The 27,893-nt window shown below is 44.3% G+C and overlaps 1 protein-coding gene across 2 annotated transcripts; it reads right to left on the minus strand.

Moving 5' to 3' along the window:
• Window positions 1-220: 220 nt before the first annotated feature.
• DYRK2 (dual specificity tyrosine phosphorylation regulated kinase 2) lies at window positions 221-25,591 on the minus strand. Of its 2 annotated transcripts, XM_063133919.1 has the most exons (3): window positions 25,467-25,591; window positions 24,404-24,549; window positions 221-8,071 (listed from the first exon to the last, which is right to left on the minus strand). In XM_063133919.1, exons 1-3 carry the CDS (start codon window positions 25,534-25,536, stop codon window positions 6,470-6,472), a joined length of 1,818 nt encoding a protein of 605 aa, XP_062989989.1. In that variant the 5' UTR covers window positions 25,537-25,591; the 3' UTR covers window positions 221-6,469. The 2 variants fall into 2 exon arrangements, with proteins under 2 accessions (XP_062989989.1, XP_062989990.1); XM_063133920.1 differs by lacking the exons at window positions 24,404-24,549; window positions 25,467-25,591 and adding an exon at window positions 24,046-24,181.
• Between the last annotated feature and the right edge of the window lie 2,302 nt (window positions 25,592-27,893).

The raw sequence follows: 27,893 nt of genomic DNA on the forward strand, positions 1-27,893 counted from the left end.
AAATAAGCTACAATAAAAAGCAGCCAAGTCACTGAAAATTGTAAGATGTCTGCCTCTTTTTTATTTTAAAAGCATACAGGAGGTTTCACATTAGGATTTTTTTTTTTTAAAAAAAAGAAAAAGCTCTGCACACTGTATTTGGGCCTAAAAGTTTCCGGTAGCATCTATGAATATGATAAATCCAAAAGCACTATCAGCATTTAAATTTTGGTTCTTTAAAAAGAAAGAATCAGTGGTTTTAGTCATGAATGATCTATGAATCTTTTCCATTTAACTTTATGTTTACATCTTTGAAATTGTGTTAAAAACTTCATCATCAATTTTTTTAATGCAATGAATTCTTGGGGGTGGGGGAATAAATTGCAGCTCCATCCAGAGCACCTGGTGCATGCAGGTGCATTCCTGTGCATGTAAAACTCCCATGAATGCAATGGCTTCCTCATTCACTTCCAGGGAGGATGCAGGTCTCCCCATATAACCTTTGTGTTTGTACACGGCCTAGCATTTCAGTGAATGGGGAATGCTGCGCACACACAGGAACTCCATTCGAGCACTGGTGGGCCCATGGAGATCAGGATCAGAGCCATCGTGAACAACTAATTATCAAGATAAACTATGGATAGTTTAATCCCAAAGCCACTTTTACTGTCACACACACACAACAAGGAATATTGCATAGCCACACACTATAGAATGGTGTACATTTAATACTATAAATAATGTAGTGTCATTTGGGGACAAGTAGTTACATTTGCAAACATGGGAATTTAAATATTATCCAATAATTAAAGTTGCTAAACCATTAACAGACATCCTCTTTTCGCCACAAATTACTTGTGTGGGGTGAGGTGGGGTCTCTTCTTCAGCAATTTTGTTTTTTGTGGGGTGGGGGTGGTTGGCAAGCAGGGTTCTGTTTTTTTTCCTGAGAATTCATCATTTTTTAAAAAAATTATGTCCAAAACTTATAATTAAAAAAACATGTTTTCCTTTTTTTTCTAGAAAAATGAAATATCCGAATTTTTTTTTAAAAAAGAAATTGACCGGAAACTTTCTTGGCTTCTCTGGGGACCATGCTTTAAGTAATTAAAGACATTTTTACAATTAATATAATTATATTTGTGCATATCAACAAAGTTGTGAACATTATAATTGAAGCTGGCTGAAACCAAACCAAATCTCTCATTACTCTAGCATCCACAATCATTTTAACTTAAGCCTGAGACACTTTAAAACTCCTCACTAATATCATGATTGCTGCGTATGTGACATTGATTTTGCATTTGAAAAACAACCTTTCAGTGCAGGACACAATTTATCTGAATTATATTCTTTTCACCTGCTAATTTGGGGGGAGAAATCATAACCTGGTTTTGGCTCTTTTTCTCCATGCAAAGAGAATAAAAAGTGAACCAGGCTCCATTACCTTTATTTGATTCTGGCATTTATCTGATCAAAACCTAAGGTCTTTCTGTGACAGAAGAAAGAAGTGAACAGGCCTAAGGTTTCCTTCCTTGAAAATGACCATGCAGATAAAACTGAAAAATCTACATAAATGTCAGCTCTTTCCTTCAAGGTTTTCATTAACAATCATCACAAACAAATTACACAAAACTGAAACTGTCTTTTGATTCCCCCATCCCCATACAAGCTTCTCAAGTATACCAGGCTTGTAAAGGAGTTAAAGTTTGCCCACATTTTCATTTGTTGGCCAACCTTTTTTTTTTAAAAAAAGCATTCGTTTGTACCACTCAACACTTGGACAAGGTCTTTGCTAAATCTGGAACATCCCTCATAAGGAAGAACATAAGAAAAATAAATGCCACTCCACTGATTACTAGAATATCTCATAGATATCTCCTTAAATATTCAAGTAATACCTTCAGATTCTAATGGCAGTGCTATACAGCTGCTGCAGGAAACATTGGTGTTAAGCTGGTGTTTTCAGCAACAAATATTTGTTGTAAAATGTAGAAATAAAATATGCATGAGCACACATATTTAAATACTCCTGTACACATCTGGAAAACCTGATTGGCCCAGGCTTTCCAGATGTGCATACAGTGGTGCTTAAAGACCTATCTTGCAACATTTATAATATATAGCCCAGCCCTAATTTTTATATAGTATATTGCTTTTTAGAGTTTCATTTTAAAAAACTGACCTCCAATATGGTTTATAGGAAGAGATAAATAATGTTAGTCTCAGAAGGCTGTATTGATCTGAAGGTGAGATATATCAGTGAGGTCATAATCCATCACACAGGCCAAATCTACCAGGAAGTTCTCCAGTGCAAGCTCCATCGAAATGAATGAACACAAGCAGTAATCTTGCACAGGTCGTATTTACTTTAATAGGGTGTACTCAGGAGAATGTCTTGGTGGAATGTGCCTGAGACTGTCTCAGAAAAAAATAAAGGGTAATATCCAATGCTGTCAGAACATACCAATATTTGTGCAATGTCATTAGCTCTTGCTAGGCCAAAGAGAAAAAAGCAGTGATTTGCCACCCAATTTCAGTGGTGCCGTTTGCTTTTCCCCTTTGCCTCGCAAATGACGTTGCCCTAGTGTTGGTTTGCACTAGCACAATGTCAGCGCTACTGCTGTGACAACACTAAATACTGCCCAAAGTAAACACTGAAATTTGTACAAGGTCTGGAAGATACAGGTTCAAACCAGGCAATTCTTCTTAACACACAATGCAAAGGCTGCTAAGCACTTTCAAGCACACTTAGATAGAAAAAATCAGGAGAGACCAAAGCAACCCAAATGTGTATGTCAATGGCTTGATTGGTTAAGGATGCAATCCTATGCACGTTTAGACAGAAAAAAGTCCTACAATTTCCAGCATGCTCCAGCTAGTCTGGTTTGTTTTTCCTGTCTAAACATGCATAGGATTGCACCTTAAATATTCAGCATAAAACATTTTGCTTTGCATGACTTTGTCTTTACTCACATCAAACTTTAGAGTATCATGCTTCCAACTGCTTTCATTCATCTTCCCACGTTTCTTTTTTTATACACATGATCTTGCATCCTGGTTTGGATACTGGAACATTTTTGAAGAACAGTTTGTTCATATTTAGCGATGCTATCAAAAATGTTAACAAAATACATTTTGGAGTTCATCTCTCCAGGCTTGTGGCAGAACCACACAAACATCTCACAAACACACACACATCACACCATGTTGGGCTGCCCTAGTTCTGAGCCAAGTTTTGCAATTTTAATGTGGATTGATGACTTAACCAAGCCAAGCCAATACATTGGGCCTTACCTCAGTCTTGGCAAGGAGTCCCCTATTCAGAAATAATCCAGTAGCTCGTTATTGTTTCTGGAAAAACCCCAAAACATTTTGTCCATCCCTTAACATATCTGAATTTCAGTTTTAAGTACAGAGTCCACAAATTCAATGGGATAAAACTGAATTAAGCACACATGTATACCAGGGCTAGGCAATGTGGTGCCCTCCAGATGTTTGGGAAGGCAGCTTCCATAAGCCCCAGCAAATGGTCAGGTATTATGGGGCCTAAACTAGACCTAAGGTTTATCCCGGGATTGTCCCGGGGTCATCCCTGTTCATGTAAATGACACACAGGGGATCCCGGGAGCAGGCAGGGACGACCCTGGGATAAACCTTAGGTCTAGCTAAGGCCTAGGATTTTGAGTAAAAAACATCTGGAGGGTAAGGGTTTCCTACCCCTGGTTTAATCCTGCAATGGCTAAATTACAGTCGTACCTCATTTGATGCAACCCAGGCCATAGCTAGACCTAAGGTTTATCCCTGGATTATCCAGAGGTTAAACCTGTTCTTCTAGGTGACACACAGGGGATCCAGTGCTCAAGCAGGGGCAAACCCTGGATGATCCCAGGATAAACCTTAGGTCTAGCTGTGGCCCCAGTAGTTATTCACAGCCTGTAAAAAGAGTAGCATATGCTAAACTGAACTGTTTTGAGTCTCTAAGGGCACAATCCTATGTATGTTTAGACAGAAAAATGTCTTACAACTCTCAGCAAGTAAAAGCCAGCAAGGCTGGTTGGGGCATGCTGGGAGTTATAAGACTTTTTTTCTGTCCAAAGATGTACAGGCTTGTGGCCTAAGTGATCCAGTCGGAGGTAGCCATGGGCCTTACAGAACCTGGTGGAAGGGAGAGAGAAACTACTATCAGAGCATCTTTGCTGCCTGCATCAATGGACCTAAGAGCTGGGGAGACAGGAAAAGCAGCAGCAGATAAGTCTAGCTGAGGTCCCAAACTGATGAGTCAGCTTTGCAATGTCACAGCCCTGAAACTGTTAGACCTTGACTAACACCATGCTGTATAGATAGACAGTGAGAGCAATGCAGGTCTACCCTTGTATTCAGAGTTTTCAGAAAAGCCCTGGAGTAGAGATGTCAAAGGTGGGGGGTGGGGGAAATAGGAAAACAATTCAGAACTTTTTGGTGTTGTTCAGTTTTTCCAATGGAAAAACTGGAAATTTGGGGAACACTGATAGCTCCATCACATCTGGGGGAAAATGCTGGCTACTGTGGCTTCTCCGCTCCTGGTTTTGTCGCTCAGTTACTTCCTGTTAAACAGGAAGTAAACAACAAGCACGAGGCCCATTCAGTCGGGCGTTCTAATCACACTGCTTCTCCTGCACACAGCAGGAGAGAGCAGCAACTTCCAGTTTTAAAAATATTTCCGACTTTCTGTGGCACAAGGAAGGCTAGAAGGGGCAGAAGGCAGACAACGTCATGTGAGGGACCTATGAAAAATCCGTGAATGTCCAGTAATGAGCATGCAATAAAACGCTTGTCAGATGGAGCTCTGAAAAACACTCCTATGAAATACTTCGTCTTTTGAAATGTATGACAGCGTTAGAAAATGGAAATTCCTGTGCATACTGTAAGCATACACGGCATTCATATCCAAAATGCATTTCTGTACCTACTGCAATCTTCCTGAGAGGCACATTCAGGGCCTTTGTTACTTGTGAATTACTGCTTGCCTTCTTCTGGTGACTACTGACCTAGTATCCCATATGTGCTGTCCTTCTGACCTAGCCCCTCCCATGTGATTGATCTTTTCACTTCACTTCTCCTCTCCTCTGATTGAGACACAAACATCCTGCTACAAAACTAACAGTGCAATCCTAATCATGTGTTCTCAGATGTAAGTCCCATTTAGTTCAGTGTAGCGTGACCATATTGAAAGGAGGACAGGGCTCCTGTATCTTTAACAGTTGTATAGAAAAGGGAATTTCAGCAGGTGTTGTTTCTATGTATGCAGCACCTGGTGAAATTCCCTCTTCATCACAACAGTTAAAGCTGCAGTTAACTGCCCTCCAGATGTTTGGGAAGGCAGCTTCCATAAGCCCCAGCAAATGGTCAGGTATTATGGGGCCTTAGCTAGACCTAAGGTTTATCCCGGGATTGATACAAAGAGGGCAGGGCTCCTGTAGCTTTAACCCTCCTTTGCATATGGTCACCCTGGTTCAGTGGGACTTACTCCACTCTTAAATGTGTATAGAATTGTAGCCTAAGGCATTTTGTACATTTGAAGCAGCAATTCTGTGTGCATTTTCCTGGGAGTAAGCTCCACAAAACAGAGTGACTCTGACTTCTCAGTAAACATGCATAGGATTGATCGCTAAAGTTCATAAATATGTCAAATAGCACAATTTTATATGCTAAGTTATAAATTATCCATGTTACTCTGTTAAAGCATTAAATAGATTTCAGTGTGATAAGGAAGGAAGTATTGCATATATTTCATGCTTTCCCAAAAATACCATTTTCTCTCTCTAGACACCTGACAGGGAACAACTGTGTAGGATCCAGTGCAAGTACAGAGGCTGGTATATGTCTGATGGAAACCCTCTATGGATGCAACTTTTTCACTGTCATATAATAAATATTTATAGTAAGTATTATGGGGAAATCTGTTAATTATCTATACTATGGATGCAGCCAACCTTCACTTGTACCCCTGAATGTTTTCTAGATCAACAAAGAAAAATACAAGTAAATGTTTGCAGGATTGGAATCTACTCCTATAATAAAACCAGGAATAGGAAAGTATTAAATATTCACTCCAAGGAAAAGCCAGTATGAACTATGCAGTGGGGAAGGGACATAACACCCCCCTCCCCATCAAAATATAATGTATGGTGGTTAGGTCATAACCAGTGGCCTGCCACTGACACTTATTATTGTGCCACACAAATTCCATAGTAAGGCTAACTGTAGTTTATAAGAAAAAACATTTCATTAAAAAAAAGTGTAAAAACTTAAAGCATTGTCCCCATGTTATTTTTATAAAATCAAAACCAACTTTTCTTATATATTGAAAGTGAGTACTGAAAAAATACAAATGTTTAAAGTTACTGAGCAAATAAAAATAGAAATCTGAGCTACTTTTTCACATGAATAAGGCTCAGTGACATAATATATCTTGTTGTTGTTTTCAAAATCAGCATCGGATTATTCAAACTCAGCTAACAAGTTTTGGCAACACTGTTCTTTGCTGAATATTCCCATTGGCATCTGTCATTTGTGCCAGATTAGTCCGCAGTTTTGAAGCTGAGTTTGAAGTTGGAGGTAACTTGGAAATTGACGTGATAGCACCAGTGCTTTCTGTTATTCTTTTCGCTGATGTCTTCTCCCCAGTTGGAGGCTTTGGCAAGCGTCTCCTTAGCCAGGGATGCCGTAAAGCCTGACCAGGGGTCATGCGCAGAGTAGGATCCCACTCCAAACACTGTTTCAAGAAGTCAAGGAAGAGGGGATCATCGCATCCTTTTAATGCGCTCCCCCACTCTCTGCTCTCTGGTGGGCCACGCAATTTTCCTCTCCGGGAACGGCCACCATTGAGCACTACAGAACCATCTGACAAGGTAGTAATGGTACAGTATCGGGGATAACCCTTAGAGCTCACAAAATTTTTTGCTCTTTTGGATGAATCTAATAGTTTCTGGGAAGGCATGCCCAATAGTTCGATCATACAAGCCAACTGGTCTCCTTCGTCTTCTCCTGGGAGGAGCGGATAGCCTGTTAAGAGCTCTGCAAGAATGCAGCCGAGGCTCCACATGTCTATGGGCATCCCATAACGAGCACCAAGGATGACTTCTGGAGCACGGTAGAAACGTGACTGGATGTAAGTGTAGACACGCTGGTGCTCATAACAGCTGGAGCCAAAATCAATAACTTTAATACCACTCCGACCCTGTTGTTTCAACAGAATGTTCTCCGGCTTAAGGTCACAGTGAATGATTCTGTTCTTGTGCAAAGCATCCAAGCACTGCAAAATCGAGTGGGCAAACTTGCGAACCAATGGCAGGCTAAAGCCCTGAAATTTGTTTTTCTTTATGAGCTCATAAAGGTTCATGCTCAGCAACTCAAATGTCATACAGATATGGTTGCGGAATGTGAAGTTTTCCAGCATGTGGATCACGTTCATATTGTTATCCTTATCCTGTTTCTTTAGGTGCTCCAGGATTCTAATTTCTTCTGCAGCTTGGCGGTGAAAACGCTTCTCGTTCCTCACCATTTTCAGGGCCACATGCTGATGCATTTTGTGATCGTAGGCCTTCACCACTTGCCCAAAACTTCCCTTCCCGATAACCTTCAGGACCTCGTATCTATACGAGATATGATCATGGGGTACTTGTACGTAAGACCCCTGGTCATCGTCGTATCCACTGTTGTTTGGACCACTAATTACACCTTGTCTCTTCTTTGCATTTGGACCCAAAAAATAGATTTCAGGGTAACTGAAGACCTCATGATGCTCAAAGGTGGTTAACTTTTGCATGTATTGCTTCATTGCTTGCTCTGGCGTCATAGGACAGGCTTTCACCTTCCCTGGCCCCTCCATAGACTTCAAAGAGCTGGAGCTCCCCTGCCGCCTATGAGCACTGTCCAGCTGTCTGTCTTGCACCACCGGCAATCCTGATTTGGCGACTGTCGTCAGCCCGTTCGGTTGCGTTGTCAGGACCGTCCTTTTGTTGCTAGTGTCTTCAAACAGCTGCTGAACCTGAATCTGCCCATGGCTGGCAACATGTAGGTGCTCATTCATTGTGTGCTTATTTCCACCAACCTAAAATATAGAGCAGAATTCTCCAGTTAAAAAAATGATGGCGGGATGGAATGACTCCCAACTTGTATAAATGCAGTGAGGGTGGGCAGGGAATACTTTTTATTTGATCATCCCATCCCAAAACTCAAAGGCCTACACCAGGGGTGGGCGTCATGTGCTGCCCTAACTATTTTTGCAGCCCCCGCAAACCCGTACTGCCAAAAAAGCTGCAGCTGTCTGTCAAAATTCAGACCCTTTTTGCTGCAGCACCACTGAGTTCTGGCAGCAAATTTGGCAGTAGGTTCCCAGTAGATTCTGGGGGTGGGGGTGGGGTTAGCTCCTGGATGTAGCTCACGCCTGGCTTACATGCTTAAACCACTGGGTTTCTCCTAGGACACTCCCTAGGAGAGACCCAGGAGGAAGAGATGGAGGCAATTTGTTCTGATTCTGCCTTCATTATGCAGCCCCTGAGCCCCCCCCAAAGCTGCTTTGGAGGGTTTGGGGGACCCTCCAGAAGAGCATGGGAGGTGGCATTAAGGTTTGCAGAGTGAATCGGCAAAAATGACCTCCCCTTCTTCCCCAAGCAGGAGTCTCTTCCCCATCTCAGCCTCTTGTGCATTTGCGGAAGGGCCCATTCTCTGGATCAAGCCCAGTCTATAGTGTGTTCTCCAAATACCCACTGCCCCATAACAGGCAATTTGCCCTCTATCCCAGAAAGCTGTGCCCACTTCTCCCTAATTGACCACCTGGTATCAAATTGTTATTCATTTAACATCTGATACATCTAACCCTTCAACACAAAATTCTCAGTGAAACTCCCAATACAAAAAATTAAAATAACAGTACATTTAAAAATATAGTTTTGAACTGGGATACAATAGGATCTTTACGCTCTTGTTACCTTAAGTTTTTAAATTTTCCTTACACGTGTTTTACATGCTACTGTTGACAATCAGATGTTTCTGAAACAGCAGCATGAGATGTATGCCACAACAAACAAACTTGGCGGAAAAGAGTTCTCACACATATCTAAAGCACACCATCTGGTAGTGTTCATGAATGGCTCTACATATGTGGTTAAAAAAATACCTGCAGAAAAAATGTGTATTCGCACAGTTGACACACGTTCAACAAATCCAGCTAATATAAGCACAGACACATGGAACCACCTCCTCCCAAATTTATTCAGGCATCAAGCAAATTCCAGTCCCTAATAAAGGTTACAAAATGCTGGGCTGGAAAGATCCCACAATCTACTTGCTCAAATCTATGGCAGTATTTGTCATTGCAATTGGTGGGGGTGGGGCAGGGATTTGTGTGTGTGTTTGGTGTGTGTGTGTGTGTGTGTGTGTGTGTGAGAGAGAGAGAGAGAGAGAGAGAGAGAGAGAGAGAGAGAGAGAGAGGACCTTTTATTTGTTTTCCATCAGTTTCCTGGAAACATGTTTGGCTATAAGATTATTACTGTGTTGGTCACTGAGAATGAGTCAGAATCAATAGGAGATTATTTTATTAAACCAATAGCAGTTTATCAGATCTATTTACAGTCTTGCTTTTGGCATCTCTGGAGAAAAGACTGAAATTACCTTTATGCTGTCCCTAGCTGGTTTAAGACTTGTTGCAAAACACGTATCCCACCATTTAGGAATAACGTCACAACGGAGACAGGCAGACAAATCATAAAATGTCAAACACTGAGGAAATATGTTGAAGGAATAGTCCAGCTGTATCCAGAAACCCATAATTCAAAACCCCACATCTCTCTTGCCACTTTTACAAGCTTGCTCATTAGGAACATGAACAAAATATGGGTAGCATCTCATTCTTATTGCTGCTGCTAGGTACCTTATGAAGAAGTGAGCAAATATTCTGAATCTAGCATAAGTGTTGAGTTTTGAGCACCCAGTGAATCATGAGCCTGTTTTCCAGCTATAGTGGTCACTGTTTTCCTGTCAGTGGCTCTGCGATTGTTATTGTGCAGGCAACAATTTGAAAGGTGGAGCTTCTCCCAGTATACAATTACAATGACGAGGATAGATATATCTGCTGGATTTCTACCTGTTGTGTGTCTGTTGAAGGCACTGGTGAAAAGGTGGCAGACTTACCAGTTACATACTCCACATTTACACATGTGCAACTGGGCTGGTGATAGTGGACTTCCCTGATGCCTCATCCCCGTGGCACCCTCCAAGCCCTCTGAAAATGCTGCTCAGAGTCCAGAGATCCTGCTGAATGTGGTGAACTCTAGTGTGTGTGCATGTGTGGCAGGGGGAAAAAGGCAGGATCCCCAGAGGTTGGATGGAGGCCCCTTCCCTGAGTGGAGCCCTTCCATCCATGGGAAGCAGATTCTGAATCCAATCCTTGGTATTTTGGAGCTACTAAAAGCAATTTCTACCACTGAAGTCTGTTAAAGAATTACAGAAGGATATGGGTCACACAGAGGAAGAGCAAAAAATATCCCCCCAACACACACACACACACATAGAGAATTCTAATACAGCTGCCTGTGTTAAAATCCTCACTTCACCAATAAATATTTGTTGAAAGTCTGGAGGACAGTATACCCCACTTGTGAGCTTGGTTCTGGTACTGATCACAAATCCCTGTGCTGGGCATATGCTCAGAGGCACCCTGTGCCTTAGTTCTTAGTGAATGTCCGCATGCCAACTCCACTAGTTTTTAGTAAAGTTCTGGTAAACACCAAAGACAGCCCCACGAGCCTGAATTCTGCCCACCCTGAATTCTCTATGGGTCTGAAATTCACCTAGCTATATGCAATTGTTACAGTTCCCATGATTTTGGCAGCTCAAGGAAGGTCTGGGTCACAGCCATCGCATTAAATCATGCGTAACTTCATTGGCAGATATTTTTGAGTAATTTATTACTTCTACTATATGAATGTGAACAAGCAGAACCTCAAAATCATGTACAGTGCTTTGAGAGCTGCAGCTATAGGGTGACTTACAACTTCCATAAGTAAATAAAAGATTTATATACAGAGGAAAGGGTCGAACAGTTCCTCCACATGAGCCAGCAGGCCCATGTATTTTGGTTATGGGGTAACGAATCTGCACTAATTGAACTTTAATATACATTCATTGTGATTCATCTACTCTATTACTTGGAACTGGTAACAAAACCAATCTATTTCAGCATTCTAAAAAGACTAAAGATATTAATTTGCCATTAAACTAATAAAAATTGCAGTTTTACCCACAGCATACATGCATGCTCACACAGAGAGACACACTGTTCTTCTCTTTTCTGTTCCCATTCAGACAGTCCATCTTTGCCATCAAACCCATTGCCGAGCAATTCCATGAAGGAAGCTCCTACTAGGAAGGAAAGATGGTGGACAACTCTGTCATTCCCAGTCTGTTTTTTCCCCATTCCCTCCCTGGAAGCATTCTTGAACAAGACCCTGCTTAAATATATTGAAAACCCCTTACCTGATTGTCACATCCCACAGCAATACGTTTGGAGCAAGTGATATACAATCTTGGTGAGGCAGACAGTTAATGAGGGCCAGAAGACATTGTGGAGGACCACACAGAAATGAAGACAGCTGAAGGTTGTGCTGGACTACACTATCCCAAAGTCTCTCTGGTTCACATCAGTGCCCTGCAACACCCTCTCTGCTCTCAACAAATCCCAAGCACACCACTGAGTTCCATGTCTCAGACCCACCTCAGTGCAGCTGCACTGTTCACTCCTGGCTCCCAGCCCCTCATACCAAAAATAGAGACAGCGATGTCGTTGTGAGCAATCTTCACAAGACTCTGTATGCATTGACATGTGGACACTGGTGGACACATAGTGGCAGCCTTGTGGAGATGGACATGATGACAGTCATGACACTTGCACGTTGACTTCCAACAGGCTGCTCTGGGTGCGGCTTGCCAAGGACTCCCAAAAGGTGTGTCAGAAATCAACACACACCAGCACACCTTTATTTATTCATTTATTACATTTATATACTGTCCCATAGCCAAAGCTTTCTGGGCAGTTTACAGAACATCTTTAAGTGTTATCCACCCTGAGAAAGCCAGAGCAGGGAACTAAAGTAACTGCCAAGGCCCCCGGGGGTGACTCATTGCCCTTGGTCCCCTTCAGCCAGTCAGCCATGAGAGGGTGGTTTGAGTAAGTCGTGTCACCACTCTGGATGATGACTGTTGTCTTCTCCATCTTTCCTCTCCTAATTGTGATCTATTTATACAAATAAGGAGCCAGTCCACATAGAATTACTTGAAGAGCTCACTTTCAACTTCTTGACAGAGTGGAACACGTTAAAAAGTCCCCCTTCTTTCTGACAGTTTAGGAAAGGAGCAAGCAAATGCACACACACACTGCTGACTGGCTAATACTGCCTTATTGGAAGCTAGGTAGCCATGTTGTCACTGCATCTCTAAGTACGGTTTGATGGCCTTAAATCAGCACAGGTGTGCCTCTGCCCAACTAGTTGGGCTGCACAAGGCATCATCCATCTGGCTGTACTCTGACATCTCCATCATTGTTCCAAGGACAGGAGGTAACATTGCCACCCTCCCTTCCATACACAAAGCAGGCTGGGGTGCCCCATTATTTTTCCAACCATAACAGGGTGCAGTGAGAAGGAACATTCACCCCCCGCATTTGAAGAACCTCAAAAGGTCCTCTTTCTACCTTTTTCTGTAGGGGAAGAATGGGCAACCTGTGGCTCTCCAGATGTTCTTGGAACCCCGAGCTGCCATCAGCCCCAGCAAGCATCACCGCTGATGAGGGATGATGGGAACTAGAGTTCAACATCTGAAAGACTACAGGTTCCCACCCCTGTTGTCGGGTTTGCTCAGCTTTGTATTGAAGTGACTGCTGTTAACCATACATTTAGAAATGCAACCAGGTTCTCATGTGATACTGGCCCTATGCACAGATTATCAGGATCCTCATTCGCGTAGAACATCCTACTTGCGTTCAACTGAACTCGTGCAAAACCTCACTTCAGTACTTGCCAGTCTACAGGGCAAGTTTCCTGAATGAAGGCTGGGAGGGGGTAGAAGGCTGGTGCACAGAAAGACACAGGGCATGCACCAAGTTGTGTAGTCCCAGCCCTATCCTCCTTTGGAACACATGAATAGGGCTATTAATTCAAAAAGATCATACTTCCAAATGTGAACTCATACTAAAGTTTGAAGGAAAAAGGGGGTAAAAAAGATAGCAACATTAAAATAGCACATTAGCTCCTGGTATTCTCTTGTTGTCACAGTATTTTTGTCAAGAAAGAAGCAGATTATTTGACTTCTTTAAAATCCCCACGGGCCCAAAGAACAGCTGAACTGCCTATTTTATTACACTACTGTTGCTGCTGCTTGTAAATATGTGAGGAGAGGCAAACACTGAAGTAATTCATAGGCAGAGAAGGAATAACAGGACCTCAGAGCCTACTTTCCTACACCTGCCTTCCCCAACCCAGCACCCTCCAGATGTGATGGACTACAACTCCCATCATCTACAACCAGCATGGATGGTTGTTTAGGCCACCACATCTGGAAGGCACCACCTTGGGGGAAGGCTGCCCTACACAGTCCTCCAAAACCAAGGTGTTGTAATGACATCTTGGAGAAAAGAGCCTCTCCCACTTTTAGAAATGTGAGTAAGTTAATCATACACTCACTAACCTCAGGCTGAATCAAGAAATCTTAGCTAATCACAACTGCCTCTGGGTGGGTCACCAGATGCAAAAAGTAGGTCTGCCCAGAAGGTTCAGGCAGTTTCACTTCTTCCCTAAACAACTGAAGCTGACAAAAGAGCCAAAACACAGACAAACATTCCATTGGTGTGTCCATTTTATAAATAGCTTGGAAAGCAAACTACTGCAAGAACTGCAGACTTGCACAATGATATTTCCTATCAGAATGGAAGATTCAGACAGAAGCTCTTCAGCAGAAACAGTCAATTCCTGGAAGAAAGCCGAGTTCTTATAAACTAGTTTTACCTCAGTCATGGATGATGAGACCTCGGAACCATATATTCAAACTTTCCAGACTGGTTTTTATATATATATACTGAAGAACTCATGGATTCTAGGGGCACTGGTCAGGCCTTTTGGACCTCACCAAACCCTTGAGTGACCAGAAGGACCCTGGTCTCTGCTTCCTAGTTGCTGCACATCATAAGGCAAAGTTGTTAATAGTTTGCTGGCCTTGACTGATATTCCCACTGAGGAACCCTTGATAAGCTTCTACAAATTCCAAGGTTCCCCTACTTTAGCCAATACTCTAGATTTTGGCTTGGATCCAAAGTAGCACAAGGTTACTTTCACTCATGTAAGAAGGCTCTTCTGCTATCCTTTCTGCAATCCCACCCCCCTGAAACCTGAAGGAGCCTTATTTGAAGGTGGTGACATGAGAGGCTTCAACCAGGACCCCTCCCCACCATGGGAAGCATTCAGGGTGGATAAAAAACAATTATTTTTTAAAACAAAAAAATGAAAAAAATCTATTTTTTTATTTAAATTGGATTTTTTTAATAAAATTCTTTTTGAGTAAAAATCTATCTAAAGATAGTTTTCTATTTAAGATACATTATAGTCCAGAGGTTATTCATCATGAAATAAAGATTAGTTTTTAATTATGTAGCATGAGGCTGTTTAATTTTTTTGGTAAATGAATTCCATTAATCCATTCACAATGTCATGCTCTTTCAGAGCTTTCTGTAAGATTATTTTTCTCCTTCCAATAAAGTACAGCAGAAAAGTTGTCCAAATATAAATGATTAACCTAATAAACTGGAGATAGTTCACCTCACAATAATTTCATAATTATCTATCTATGATGTGTATCAGTATTTTTTTGATATAACTGTAAAACTAATCTGAAAAGTTGCTATTCTAAAAATGAAACCTTCATCTATTTGTAAATATTAAGATTATACCAGCAAGAATGAGTCTTTGGTAACTCTGAGTTGTGTAAAATATAGCGAGGAAGAGTGCACTTTTTTGGGGGGTGGGGGGGTCACATGATTAAATCGAGTCTTTCTGAGTAGGGATTTAAATAAATCATGATTTAAATCATCATTTAAATTAAATTGATTTAAATCAAATCCACCCTGGAAGCATTAGACTTGCAATGACCCCATCCTTCCTCACCCTTCGCTAGGGTTCACATTATCGCCACCACCTTTTCCCATTCTGTCCCCAAGCAGAATGGAGGGGAAACAGGGAAGGGAAGCATAACTAACAAGGGGAAAACAGTGGATGAAATGATGGTATACCTTCCCAGTCACCAATGGCCAAAGTTCTGCTCAGTCTCCTCTACCATTCTCCCTGATAAACCTGTATCAAGTGCTAACCACTAGGCTTGGGAGAAGCATCTGGGGATGCCATTTCACCAGGCAAGACACAATAGAATTCCAGATTAAGCTTTGTACTCAGGTACACTTCACAGAGGAACAGAAGGAAAAGATTCAAGACCAACAGTATAAAACCAATAAAAGGGGAGGGTCAGTCTTAAACATGATAACCAATGTCCTGATTCCAAATTTAATATATTGATCCCATACAAAGGAAATGGCCTTGGCATTCCAAAAGAGCTGACATCCTAAGAATATAAGAGCCCGGTTGGATCACAGCAAAGGTATATCAAGGGTGAAGAACCTCTCTCAGTCTGAAAACCTGAGAAGCTTTCGGCGGCTGCCTTCCAGTTGTGGGTGGGGCTGCAGGGCCAAGACAACAAAAATACCAGCATGTAGCACTTCCTGTCAATAATCAAGCCTTTGGAGAGGCATTTCAACCATGCAGAAAGGTGAAAAAGACTGCACAAAAACTAGGGAAACACCCGACAATTCAGTGGTTGGGGGAAAGAGGGCAGGGTTCCCAGATTTGTTGCCCAGGCCTGAAGTTCTACACGTCTGCTGTCCCCCAGCAGCTAGAATTCAGGGGTTTGCTGATACTGAGCTTGGAGGTAGCATAGAGCCATCAAGGCTAGTAGTCATGCTTCTGGAGTAAAAGGGCTCACTTTTCAATCTGGACTACTTAGGGGAGATTGGCAGAAGGCTGAGGTGGATAACCAGGCCAATTAAACTCCGGGAGGGTTCCAATAGGAGATGGCTTCCCACTGGGGTGCAATAGTCTCTGTGTAAACTGGGAAAACTTCCAATTCTGGAGATGTATCTATGACTTTACCTTTATGCAGTGCTAGACTGGAGCAGTCAGCAGATCAAAGGGATTAGAAGGAAAGAGTGGGTGTGAATCTTGTCGATGTCCCTGAAAAAGAATCTCCACCTGTCGCTGCTAGACATTACAGTTTCCACTGCTGGCGTGCCGGGAGGGCAGGTGATACCATACAGGCTAGCATGTGTCAGGCTGGCCTCTCCTGGCATCAACTAGATACTTTAAAATGAGGACTGCTGATAAACCAAATTGGCTGTCAAAGCAAAAAATTCTTACAGCTTAAAAATACGGCTTTTCTTTACACGTAGGCCTTAGCTAGACCGAAGGTTTAACCCAGGATCGTCCCGGGGTTGTCCCTGCCTGCTCCCGGGATCCCCTGTGTGTCACTTACATGAACAGGGATGACCCCGGGACGATCCCGGGATAAACCTTAGTTCTAGCTAAGGCCTCACACACACGCAATCCAGAACTCAAAAGGGAAGAGTTGTTTCAGAGAACTTTGAAATGGAGCAAACTGAATCTGGACTCTTCTGAAGGTTTATTAGAGGCAAGATACAGGCTAGATCTACACTTCTGCTATATCGCAGTATTGAAATGCACTGACAGCTGTTGGGGCATTCCAGTTGTGGATGGATTACATATACTGCTTTCATAGGCCACATCTGCACCAAGCAGGGTATTGCACTATGAAAGCAATATGGAAGTGGTATATAAAAAGCAGGAGCCACACTACTGCTTTATAGCGGTATTGAAGTGCACTGACAACTGTTGGGGCCCACTGACACCATATACTGCTTTCATACTGCAGTATCCTGCTTAGTGTAGATTAGGCCCATAGTGTTATTTCCTGCTTTTTATTCCATATTACCCGAAATACTGCAACAAATACCATTGTGTGTCCTAAGAGGTATAAATGCACAAGAGGGGTATAGCATTACCATGATGGGATTATAATGATTTGACACAAGGTGTAGATCTGGCCACAGACTATGTGTCTGCAAAAATGAAACATTTCCCTCCACGGTGTCCATACCTCTCAGCCACAAGCATTGTGAGAAATCTCATGCATTGCAAAAAGCATTTTTAAAATAATCAGAAATGAGTACAAAATGATGCTTGAGGAATACTGCTTTTAACAGAGTCAAATGACAGTTGCTCCTGCCAAACTGGTAGTTGAACTATTGAAATACTCCAAGCTGATTTTTGAAGACTCAAGTGCAAGAGATGCTGATTAACTTGCCTAATTTACCTGGGCAGAAAAATTATCTTATTCTCTACATCAGGGGCGGGGAACTGTTTTTAAGTTGAGAATCACATACCCTCAGGGGTAATTTGTCAGGAGGCCATGATGAGCGAGGCTGAAGAAAGTGGTGGTTGAGGCCCGAACCAAATGTTGATGGTGCCACACCACTCTCTCTCTCTCCCTGACGTACTAGTCTGCCTGCCTGTCTGTCTGCCTCTTTGTCCCAGCAGGCTGCCGGGGGACAGTCAGATCACTCCTGCCAGGCATACAAACTGACTGCTTGTAAAGGGCTTTTAAATTAGGCCGAGACTTATCTATGCTTGCTCAATGTGGACCAAGACAGGAAATAATCCACTCCCTAACACAACTTCCCATTTCCAGTGTAACCCTTGGCACCCATACACTCTCCATGATTGCACAGTTTCATTCAAACAGTCCATCACTGCAATCTTCCCATTGACAGCTGGTGCAGAATACCTGGACAGTTCCTCTTTATGAACTGTGAAGGGCAGCCTTCACAGTGAAGGCTGGGGCCTTCTTATGGAACTATCGTTGAACAAGTTATGTTGATGAGCTTTTTTTGTTATATAAAAAAGGGGGAAACATTTGTTATGTGGTTTCATTTAACGAGAGACATTCTATATGGCAGCCTACTAACAAAAATGTTATATAACCCCACGACGTTATAAAATAGGACTCAGATCTCCACATCCAAGGGGATAATAATCTGGGTAGTGACAGCATGGCCCTAGAAAGGCCATTCTAGGAGGTACTTTCCTTTCTAGGATTGTTCAAAGACAGCTGGCTGCAGCTGTGCAGCTGATCATATAGCAGGACATATGGGGTATCGGGTGAAGCATGCTTCATTGCAATTTATTTCTGCTGCAGCGTGTTTATAGGTGAGCAGTAATACTGGCCAAGTCATAAACAGAAGAGAGTGGATGAGTGCAACCTTTAAAATAAATCGCCATGGAAATGGTACTCAGCAGGGATCTTTGCTCTCCTTTTCCTCTTCCGGTCTCCAGTGCCTTTATGATCCTTTTCAATATGGGTTTTCAGTGTTAATTTCATGTTTCATGGTTCCCCCCCCCCTTTCTTTTTCAAAACAACAGTATTGCAATTAACTGCAATGCTTAAAAGTTGTAATTACATCTGCCTTGTCACTGGAATTACGGGGAGAATTACCAACTCAAGAAACCGTGCTCTGAAGATTGCACTTGTCTTTATCATAAAAAGGCAAAGAAAAAATGAAAAAGGCCCTGCAATTGGAACTGTTTTTTTGCCTTTGGTACATACTACTTTTCAAAGACCATTTTCAAAGACCAGACAAATGTGCAGCAATTTATAGCACTCTTCTAATGCATCACAAAAACCTTAATACATAATTATTAGTCTGGTATTTTTAAGTGGAGAATTCATCCATTTCCGCCCTGAATGACAAACTGTCCTAGAAATTGCAACTGATTATATAGACACCAGGGATGCGATTCAGATGAGGTCCAAGCAGAATTGGGCCCCTTCAGATCATTCTGGTGCTTCTCGAGGCTGGGTCCAAAATCCCTGCAAACATTTCTCTCACATTCGGTAAGGATAATCCCCTCTAAGGGCTACTATGCCTGCAAACATCATCCAATGCTGACCAAAAGGGGAAAAAAAGCTGTCTCCATTTTTTATTTCTTATGGTAGTCAGTGGGACTACCGTGCAAAATGAGAGCCAGTGTAGTATAGTGGCTATTGTTTTGGACTGGAACTTGAGAGATCTGGGCTCTAGACCCTAACTGGCCATGAAGATCACTGGGTGACTTTGGGCTAGTCACTGACTCTCAGCCTAACCTACCTCACAGGTTGTGGTGAGGATAAAACAGAGAGGAAGAGAAGGACCACGTAAGCCATTTCGTTTCTTGCAAGAGGAAAAAAGGCAGGATAAAAATGTAATACTAAAAATTAAAAAATGGAAGTCACAAAGCCTTGGATTTCAGAATCTTGACTTGGGTTCAGTACCAAGTCAAACAGCCTCTGAATTGGCCCATTTTTCAAAGTGCCAAATCAGGGCCCAAGTTGAATATGGGAGTCTGTGCACACCCCTAACAGATTCAAGGGGATGATATCTTGATTTTGTCCGTTTCTCATTTAAAAAGACAATTTTTCTTGATAGACTTTTATTTGAGATGCGCTGAGAATAAAAGATGTGGTTGGATCCTGTCTAAGTTAGTCACATTTCCCCTTGAAATCAGCACAAAAAGTTGGTAATGACTAACTTAGATTGCCATGTGTCATTCTCTCCATTTCCAAAGTTTAGAGGCAAGTGTGGATCATTTTACAGCTGAAGTGGCAACATCCACACGCAATAGGGAGGCTTGGAGTTCTGCTCAGTGGGAATGGGGAGAGGATGGAAATACAAGGGATGAAATGGAAGCATTCTGAAAAAGGACTTGATGTTGTGAACTACCCAGAGAGCTTTGGCTATTAGACGCTATAGAAATGTAATAAACAAACAAATAAATAAATAACACTGAGTAGGAACATCCCACACTGCAACATTTTGTTGAAGGTACCACTTGTTACACATATTATTGACTGGATTCGCCAGGTTGCACATGCAACCCCACCCCACCCACCAGTTGGGGGTTGTCGTGGGGGACTGTTTAACCCTTGCATAATCCATGCTCGCTGGGTTTGCAGCACATAACCCCTGAGCGGGAGAGACGAATGCAAAATGGTGGCCTCACTGTTCATGTCGTGTGAACAGCCCCATTCGGTGCTTCCTATTCGACCCGGTGACTAGAAAACCATTACCAGGATCATTTTCTGAATCCATCTAAAGACTGTGTGCTCCTGTTTTATGGCCTTCAACTATCTCAGCTCAGCAAAGTTTTCAGTTCTTAGATTATAAATATTTATGGCTCTACCAGCCAAACACAAGAAATGTTAACTTTACGTCTTATAGGAAGAAACACATTTTGTCCAGTAATTATCCCTTGCTTCTGAAAAGTTCTGGACAATTGTTACAGACTAATCGTATATATGTTTACGTAGAAATAAGTCCCATTTTGATCAATGGCTTTTTAGAATGCGCACAGGATTGCACCCTTAGCCTTCAAGTAAGCGATATTTCTTATTATCGTGGTATGTGTAGGGAGAGCCAAGCAAGAATCTGCCTCCTATCTCTAAGAAGATACAATTCTGCAGTGCAAAACGCATGTGGATTGCATGGCCCAAAGTTTTAGATTATGCTCCTCGGTTGCATAAAGGCTCTATCTCTTTGCAAACTGAGATGTTTAGTTGTTATAGCAACCAGCTAGCATGCATGCTTGTTTGGGAAACATGTATTTCAAGATAGGGACCTGATTTAAATCAATGACGTTGCTTAATTATTTAATTATTTAAATTGTGCATTTTTTTTCATGGAGAATTTAATCTATAAGCACATATTAACTGATTTAATGAAAGGTTAGGGGACACATCTACTTGTAATAACAGATTCAGGATGGGAGAACTCCATCACAGCCTTTCCCAACCTAGGATGCCCAGATGCTGTTCAACTCCCATGGCCATGGTTGATGGGAGTTGTAGTCCAACAACATTTAAGAACCCTAAGTTGAGAAAGACTGCCTTCTGATTTTCTTTTTTAAGAAATCTGCATCTGTGGCAGCATTTTTGGTGAAGTTATTTTAGCAGAATTTGTTAATTCAGAGTACAATTTTGACAGCTTGACTTCCCCTGTCCCTGGTTTGGACTTCTGTCACTTCTCTTCTGACCAAATGATCATCAGCACACAGATATCTCCACATTAACCATGTGGTCCTCCAGATGCTGGTGGACTGCAACTCCCATCAATACTAGCCAACATAGCCAATGGTGAGGGCTGTTGGAAGTTGTGGTCCAACAACATATAGATGGCCAAATGCTCCCCATCTCTTGGTTTACGTGTTATAGCCACGTGTTATTTAAAGTGTACAGTCACTTTAAATAACTGTACCTGACAGTGGTGGTGCTCTTATGGCAAGTTGGTAATGTTTACAAAATTTCCCCATGCAGCTCAGATGCTTCTTAATACAAGAGCTACATGTGGCCATCCATGGTAGCCATAATGCGTCAACCAGCCCAAGGAGGAGTCTGAAAGAGGAGCAACCCTTAGGACTCGGGGAAAGGTGTTAAGGAGGATTAAGCAGCATTTGCACAAGACTTATCATAAATGGCACTAAGAGCAGTGAATGATGAAAGGAACAACTGTGCTCTCAAAAGTGAAAACAGGTAATATTCACATGTAGCAAGAAAGGGAAGTTATGACAGTGGACGGACACATCGCTCTGCAAAACAGGCAAGGGAAATAATCTTTGCTTAAAGTTTCATGGATACCAGAAAAGGCTGGGAGGATGAAGACAAAGTAGCAATAATCACTACAATTAGGAAAGAAAGGGCTGGAATGAAAGAGAATGCCAAAAAGCAAAGAAATTAGACAGTAAATGAAAGGAGCCTCAAACTTGAAGAGAAACCTGGTGATCAGAGTTGCAGCGTAACTGAGGTGGTGGGGGATGGAACGAAGCCATATAGTCTGAAAAAGCTCCACTCTTGACACGCAGCCGTCCATCTGCTTAGCAACACAAGTTGCCATAAATACAGAGCTCAAGCCAAAGGTTCTTTTATGGTGCATAGCACTTCCCCACATGAGATCACTTTGGTATTTGAGGTGGGAATAACTTGGAGAATGAACCGCTCTGACGGGAAAAACCCTTATGGTGGGAGGATATTTGGGGCAGATACAAAACCAAAGAGGAAAATCAAGGGGAAATGCAATTTCCCACATGCTTCCCCCCACCCCACATCCCATCCCTAGATGCTGCAGCAAGAACTTTTATCTCTTTTTTAACCTCCAGAAAAGTTATATGGACCTGGAATATTTTGGTCTACAGCTAGTTCTAAATACAATGTAGCCCTTGCACTGGGTTTAAAGATACCCACAATCTCAGTGTGCAACACAGTGATGCCAAGTTATGCATTTTTCCCATGGCAACAGTTCTGATGTCAACTCTATGATCTTCCCCAGTATCTGTAGCCACCACACTACACCTGCCTTTTTTCCAGGGATCGTCCCGGGATCATCCCTGTGCATGCAAATGACACACAGGGGATCCCGGGAGCAGGCAGGGATGATCCCTACATTTTCCTGGCTTAATCCTTAGGTGTAGAAAGGGCCTTAATGTATGCATCCTCCTTGACCCTATAAGAGCATGTTGAAGTTATTAGCTGCTGAAGCTGAACATTTTAACACAACTGGAACATTGGAAGACCATGCAGTACTGATGTCCAAATGTAGAAAGCTTCTTAATTTGAGCTAGAGTTCCACCAGGCTTAGCTCTGGAACTGAGTTTCAATATCAGGGATCATCCCTCAAACTTGTAAGCTAGTAAAAAGAGTGTTCCTGAACAAATGCAGAGTGCATCCCCTTCCTCCTCTCCCAATAGCTACAACCAGCATGTCCAATACATATTGGGTAGGTGGAGCTTCCAGGTCAAAGAGCTGTTGCCTGTAGGCAAAAGTAAGTCCTGGACCTTTTTTTGTAAAAATTAAACACCCACCCACACCCCACACCCATAGCCACCATCTAACTCAGATCAATAATATGGTTATCAAGTTAATTGTATGAGCTTTCCAAGCTGCTACTTCAAATAAATATACAGGATCAAGGCTGTCATATCAATGCACATTCTATTTTTTCAGGTTGAAAGCAAAGGTAAATTGCAACAACGCCATGAATGCAAACCATCACCTTGCCATAGTTTCAGATCTATCTTTCTTCACCACCACCCATAAAATAGATCATCATGCTTAGAAAGATTAGCTACCACTGGGAGTTTATGTGAGAAACCACAGCCCTGTAAGTCATGCCACGAGGCAACGCCAGTTTCTGCAGTTAAACTGTGTTTACATTCACAATGTTACTCTCCTACCCACTTACTGCCTCCTGTTTTCCCCCTGGAAATGGCCTATCAGTCTGAGTTGATCTCAGGACTAAGAGGCCAACCTTGGTTTTTCAGTATGAGGGGGAAAAAGGGTCACCCTTTAACTAAAGTGACTAACCTCAGTGACTAACCACCAAACCCCATCACATGGACAGCACTTAACTGTCAAATGGTCATTATTATATTATTAAGTGAAAGAGAGAGATAATTAAGAAAAATTCATGACCAAAACCCACTGAGGCTTCTCGACATAATTCAAGGATCTGCCTTCCATGGCAACTTTACAAAGGGGTATTTCCCCCATCTCATTTTTTGTTTTAAATCCACAGATCTCGGGTCATTTAATAATCGCTTTCCAAGGAATTGCACAGAATCCACTCACCCAGAGCCCTGTGTCTCATATAGGGGCAGCATAAGCTGCAGTTCTGGCAAACCACCCACCCTGGAGGCTTTCCCTGGGAAAAGTGGCAATAGGCAGATTTGAGAAAACTGCCATGGCATCACTCAAGGCACAGGTAACTTGACTGCTCTCCCACTTCCACCCAAAACCTTCTCTCGCCAAGATCTGCACAGAAGATTCAACCAGAGCAAGATTCCTAAGTGACTCCAAAGGACTTTCCCCTCTCCTCTCCTTCCCCCAGAATACCTGTTGAAACCAGACGGGTAACAGGACCAAGACGTGTTGCGACATGCTGCTGAGGATAATTAATAGGGCTCCTCCATAATCAGTTGGTGGCCTGTGGGAGCTCATTCACAGATCCTACTCAGACAGGCTGGCTGGCAGCCTGACTGTACCTAGCACATTGATTGCTATTAATACCAAGGAGAGGAGGAGCAAAAGGGAGGGGGGGCTTATGAGAGGCTGGCACAGTATTTTGAGAATGGAGAGGATTGTGCGGGGGTGGGGTGGGGATCTGGGTTAGCCGGCTGCACAACCTCCCAGACCATACATTCGTCCAAATCATAAATCCCTCCAGCACCCTCCGACCCCAACTCAGTCTCACCGTGTGGGCGGCGCTGCTGGGCTTGAGAGGCGGCAAAGCGATGGGGGACGGCGGCCCGGTCCCAGCGCCCGTCCGGGAGGCCCCTCCGGCCCCGATCACCGGGGAAGACTGGAACTGGCGAGCGCTCTCCCCTCCGCCCCTGCTGCCTGCGGAGGAAGGGAGAAGAGACCGGCTGAGGACCACAGGGTAGAGCAGGCTCCGGCTCAAGGGCAGGAGGGGGAAGTGGTTGAGGAAGTGGGAAAGGGAACCCCAGTAGCCCCCTCCCCAGCGCCCCCCCTCTTCTTCCTCCGGCTGCCATCGCAATATTGTTTGAGCGATCATAAGGGAGCGGATCTCAAACGTGGCATCGAAGTGCAGCCAGAGGTCTAGCGGGGCTCCTAGCGGGCTAATCAGAGCGGAGGCCGCGGCGTGTTAACCCACTTAAGCCTTTCATCCATGATTAACCCACAACCATTAGAAGCCTAAGTGGGAAGCCAAACTGGATTTGCGTGGCACACATTTCTCTCCCCCCCGCACCGTCTGTCTGGTCGCAAAGGGAGGGGAGGCTCACTCGTCCAATCCAGTTTTCGACATCTCGCCTCTGCCTCAAGGGAAACAGATCGACGCTCTCTCCCTCCCCCCTCCGATTATCAATCCGGAATAGGGAGGGAGAGTGCAAAAACTCTTTTCTGCTCCCCACCGCGCCGGTTCCGAGCCAGCCCGGCTGGAATCAAACAAAACAGAAACAACAAGCGCTTTTCGCTCGCAGCTTCGCTCCCAAACTTGCCGGGTCTAGTAATAAAACCTTTACGATTGCGAGCTCAGGGAGCTCCCAGGGCCAAACACGGGAAGACTTGCTTTATTTCTCGTATAAAAGAGAGAAAGAAAGCAGCGTGCAGACGGGTGTCCAAACACGGATCACTTTCGGAGGGGCAGCGGAACAAGGGGGGAAAGGCTGCATCTCACACACTCGCGCACACCGCGCCAGGGCTCTGCCTACAGCCTCTGGCCTGGGGGTGGGGGGCGGCCTGGGAGCAAAGGGGCGCTTAGGGGCGTGAAAGCGGTTCGGCCTTTCCCTCCTTACCAGCTGAGCAAGCGGCGGCGGCGGCAGCTCCTGCAGCCCCAGCAGCAGAAGGTTTCCTGGTGGTTAACATGGCCGCTGGAGAGGAGGCAGAGGGGGACACATTTCAGGGCTGCCGCGGCTCCTCCGGCGCTTCGCCTCCTCGCCCGCTTCTCCCGCTCGGCCTTTCCGCTCGGCAGCGCCCGTCGTCTCGTTGCGAGCGGCAGCAGCTACACCACCCAGCCGCACACTCTTGCGCGGCATCCGTCCCCCGCAAGCCCGGGCCCGCCGGGCAGCAGCCACCCCCGGCCTCAGCCTCCTCCTCCTCCTCGTCTTCTTCCTCCTTGTCCTCGTCTTCTTTCTCCAGCGATAGCAGAGGCGGCGGCAGCAGCAAGAGCGCCGCCGCCGCCCCCCGCCCCAAACACATCACCCCGCCAGTTTCCAGGATCCCCGATTCCCTTCCCCGTTCAGGCGGTGGCTGCAGCGGCTGAGAACCCCGCTCCTGCCCTCCCTCCCTCCTTCTCCCCCTCGGAGAGACAGGAACAAACACAGACCGACCGCCCCCGAGCCAAGGGGCGACCCTCGCCCCTCCCCGCGAACGCCTTTCCCGCCGCCTCTGCGCGCCCGCGACACTTTCGCTTTCAAGAAGCCAACAGGCCGGGCAGCTCCGCCGAAGCCCGGCCGAGAGCAGCGTCCCTCCGTCCCTCCCTCCCTGCGCCCCGCCTGCTGGGTTGTTGCAGCGCAGCAGCCTGGCGTCCCTTCCCTCCCCCACGCCCCGCGCGCGCTCCTCCTCCACTCCCCCGGGGTGAGGGCTGCAGCTGTCCTGGCTGGCGAGCCGAAGGGACCGACCCCCTTTCTCCCCCTCTCGTGGTGCTCTGGGAACCGTGCGGGAGCGGGGAGGCGTGAGTGGGAAAGAGATAACAGGCACTGAGGAGGCGAAATGCCCTCCGTCCCTCTTCCCCCCGCCGCAGAAAGAGCGAGAAGAGGAAGGCTGGGTAACCGGCCCCCTCCCCCCGCTTTATGCCTGCCCCACACAGAGGCCACCTAGAGCCAATGCAAAATAAAGCCCGGCCTCTTCCCTCTCCCTCCCTTCTTGGTTGTGCTCATGGCCTTTAGCCCTTGCCACCAGCCGTCTTGCACGCTCCACCGGTGCTGCCCGGCAGGAAAGGTGCGTTGGTCCGCTGCCACCCGCTTTTCTCTCAGCCACGCTCCACCTTGGCAGGGCGAGCGGCGCCCTGGCACTGCAGAGAGGTCGGAGTTACCTTTGCGAGAACAGAAGGTGGCAACCAGAAAACGAAAAAGGTGGTTGGGAAGGAATGGGGGTCAGGTGAAAAAGGAAAGGGTGTCAAACGGTGAAGCACAGAAAGAAACCTTCGTTTTTGGAAAATGAAATAATAACAACAATAATAATAATTTATTACCCGCCTCTCCCTCTGGATCTAGGCAGGGAACAACACTAAATAAAATATATATAAAATTACTTTAAAAGAGCATATAAAACCAATACAATATTAAAATAACAATCACAGCATCTTAAAATTCTTAGGTTTAAAATTCATCTGGGTAGGTCTTGACAGCTGTCTTAAACTCAGAGAGAGCATTAAGTTGACGAATCTCCAAAAGCATAAGAAGAATTAACATCCAAACCTGGGAAAGGGGGAGAGAGAGGTGTATTTTACTGAAAAGAGAATGTGTTTTGAATCATGTTCTCAGAGGCAGCAGGTCAGATGCTGGGAAGTTGAGGAAGTAAAACTTCCCTTCCAAAATCTGACTCTTAAGGTATGTCATATTTTCCTTCCCCCTCCCCCCTTTAAAGGAATAGCAGTGGAAAGAAACCTCTTCCAAGGACATAAGGTCTATCTCTATGGTGCAAGCAAGTAAGCAAGCTTCTTCTCCTCCTCTCCAGGAGAGAGAGCCCTCCTTTCAGCTACCATCATTGTTAACTTTTCAGCTCCAGGTTAAGACCTTTCTCTTCTCCCAGGGACTTAACAACACGTGCTGAGTTTGTTTGTTTCTAACTGACCCCAGAATAGCTGTTTTTACAAGGATACTGTTGTTGTTGTTGTTGTTGTTGTTATTATTATTATTATTATTTGTATCCCGCCTTTTGCCCAATGCTGGGCCTCAAGGCGGCCTTACAAAGTTTAAAACATACATTGGGGGGGGGGGACAAAACCATAAACGTTTAAAATACACAACAAAATTATAAGACATTAACATAGATGGAGGGCCAGATCATTCTCCAAAGGCCTGCTGGAACAAACAAGTTTTAGCCTGCTTCCGAAAGCCCATCAAGGAGGGAGGCAGCCTAGCTTCCCCAGGAAGAGAGTTCCAGAGCACTGGAGCAGCCACCGAGAAGGCCCTCTCCCATGTTCCCACCAAGCGTGCCTGTGAAGATGGTGGGACTGAAAGAAGGGCTTCTCCAGAAGATCTCAAAGCACGGGCAGGCTC

The sequence above is a fragment of the Elgaria multicarinata genome, chromosome 9 (genome assembly GCF_023053635.1).
Source record: "Elgaria multicarinata webbii isolate HBS135686 ecotype San Diego chromosome 9, rElgMul1.1.pri, whole genome shotgun sequence".
Classification (NCBI taxonomy): domain Eukaryota; kingdom Metazoa; phylum Chordata; class Lepidosauria; order Squamata; family Anguidae; genus Elgaria; species Elgaria multicarinata.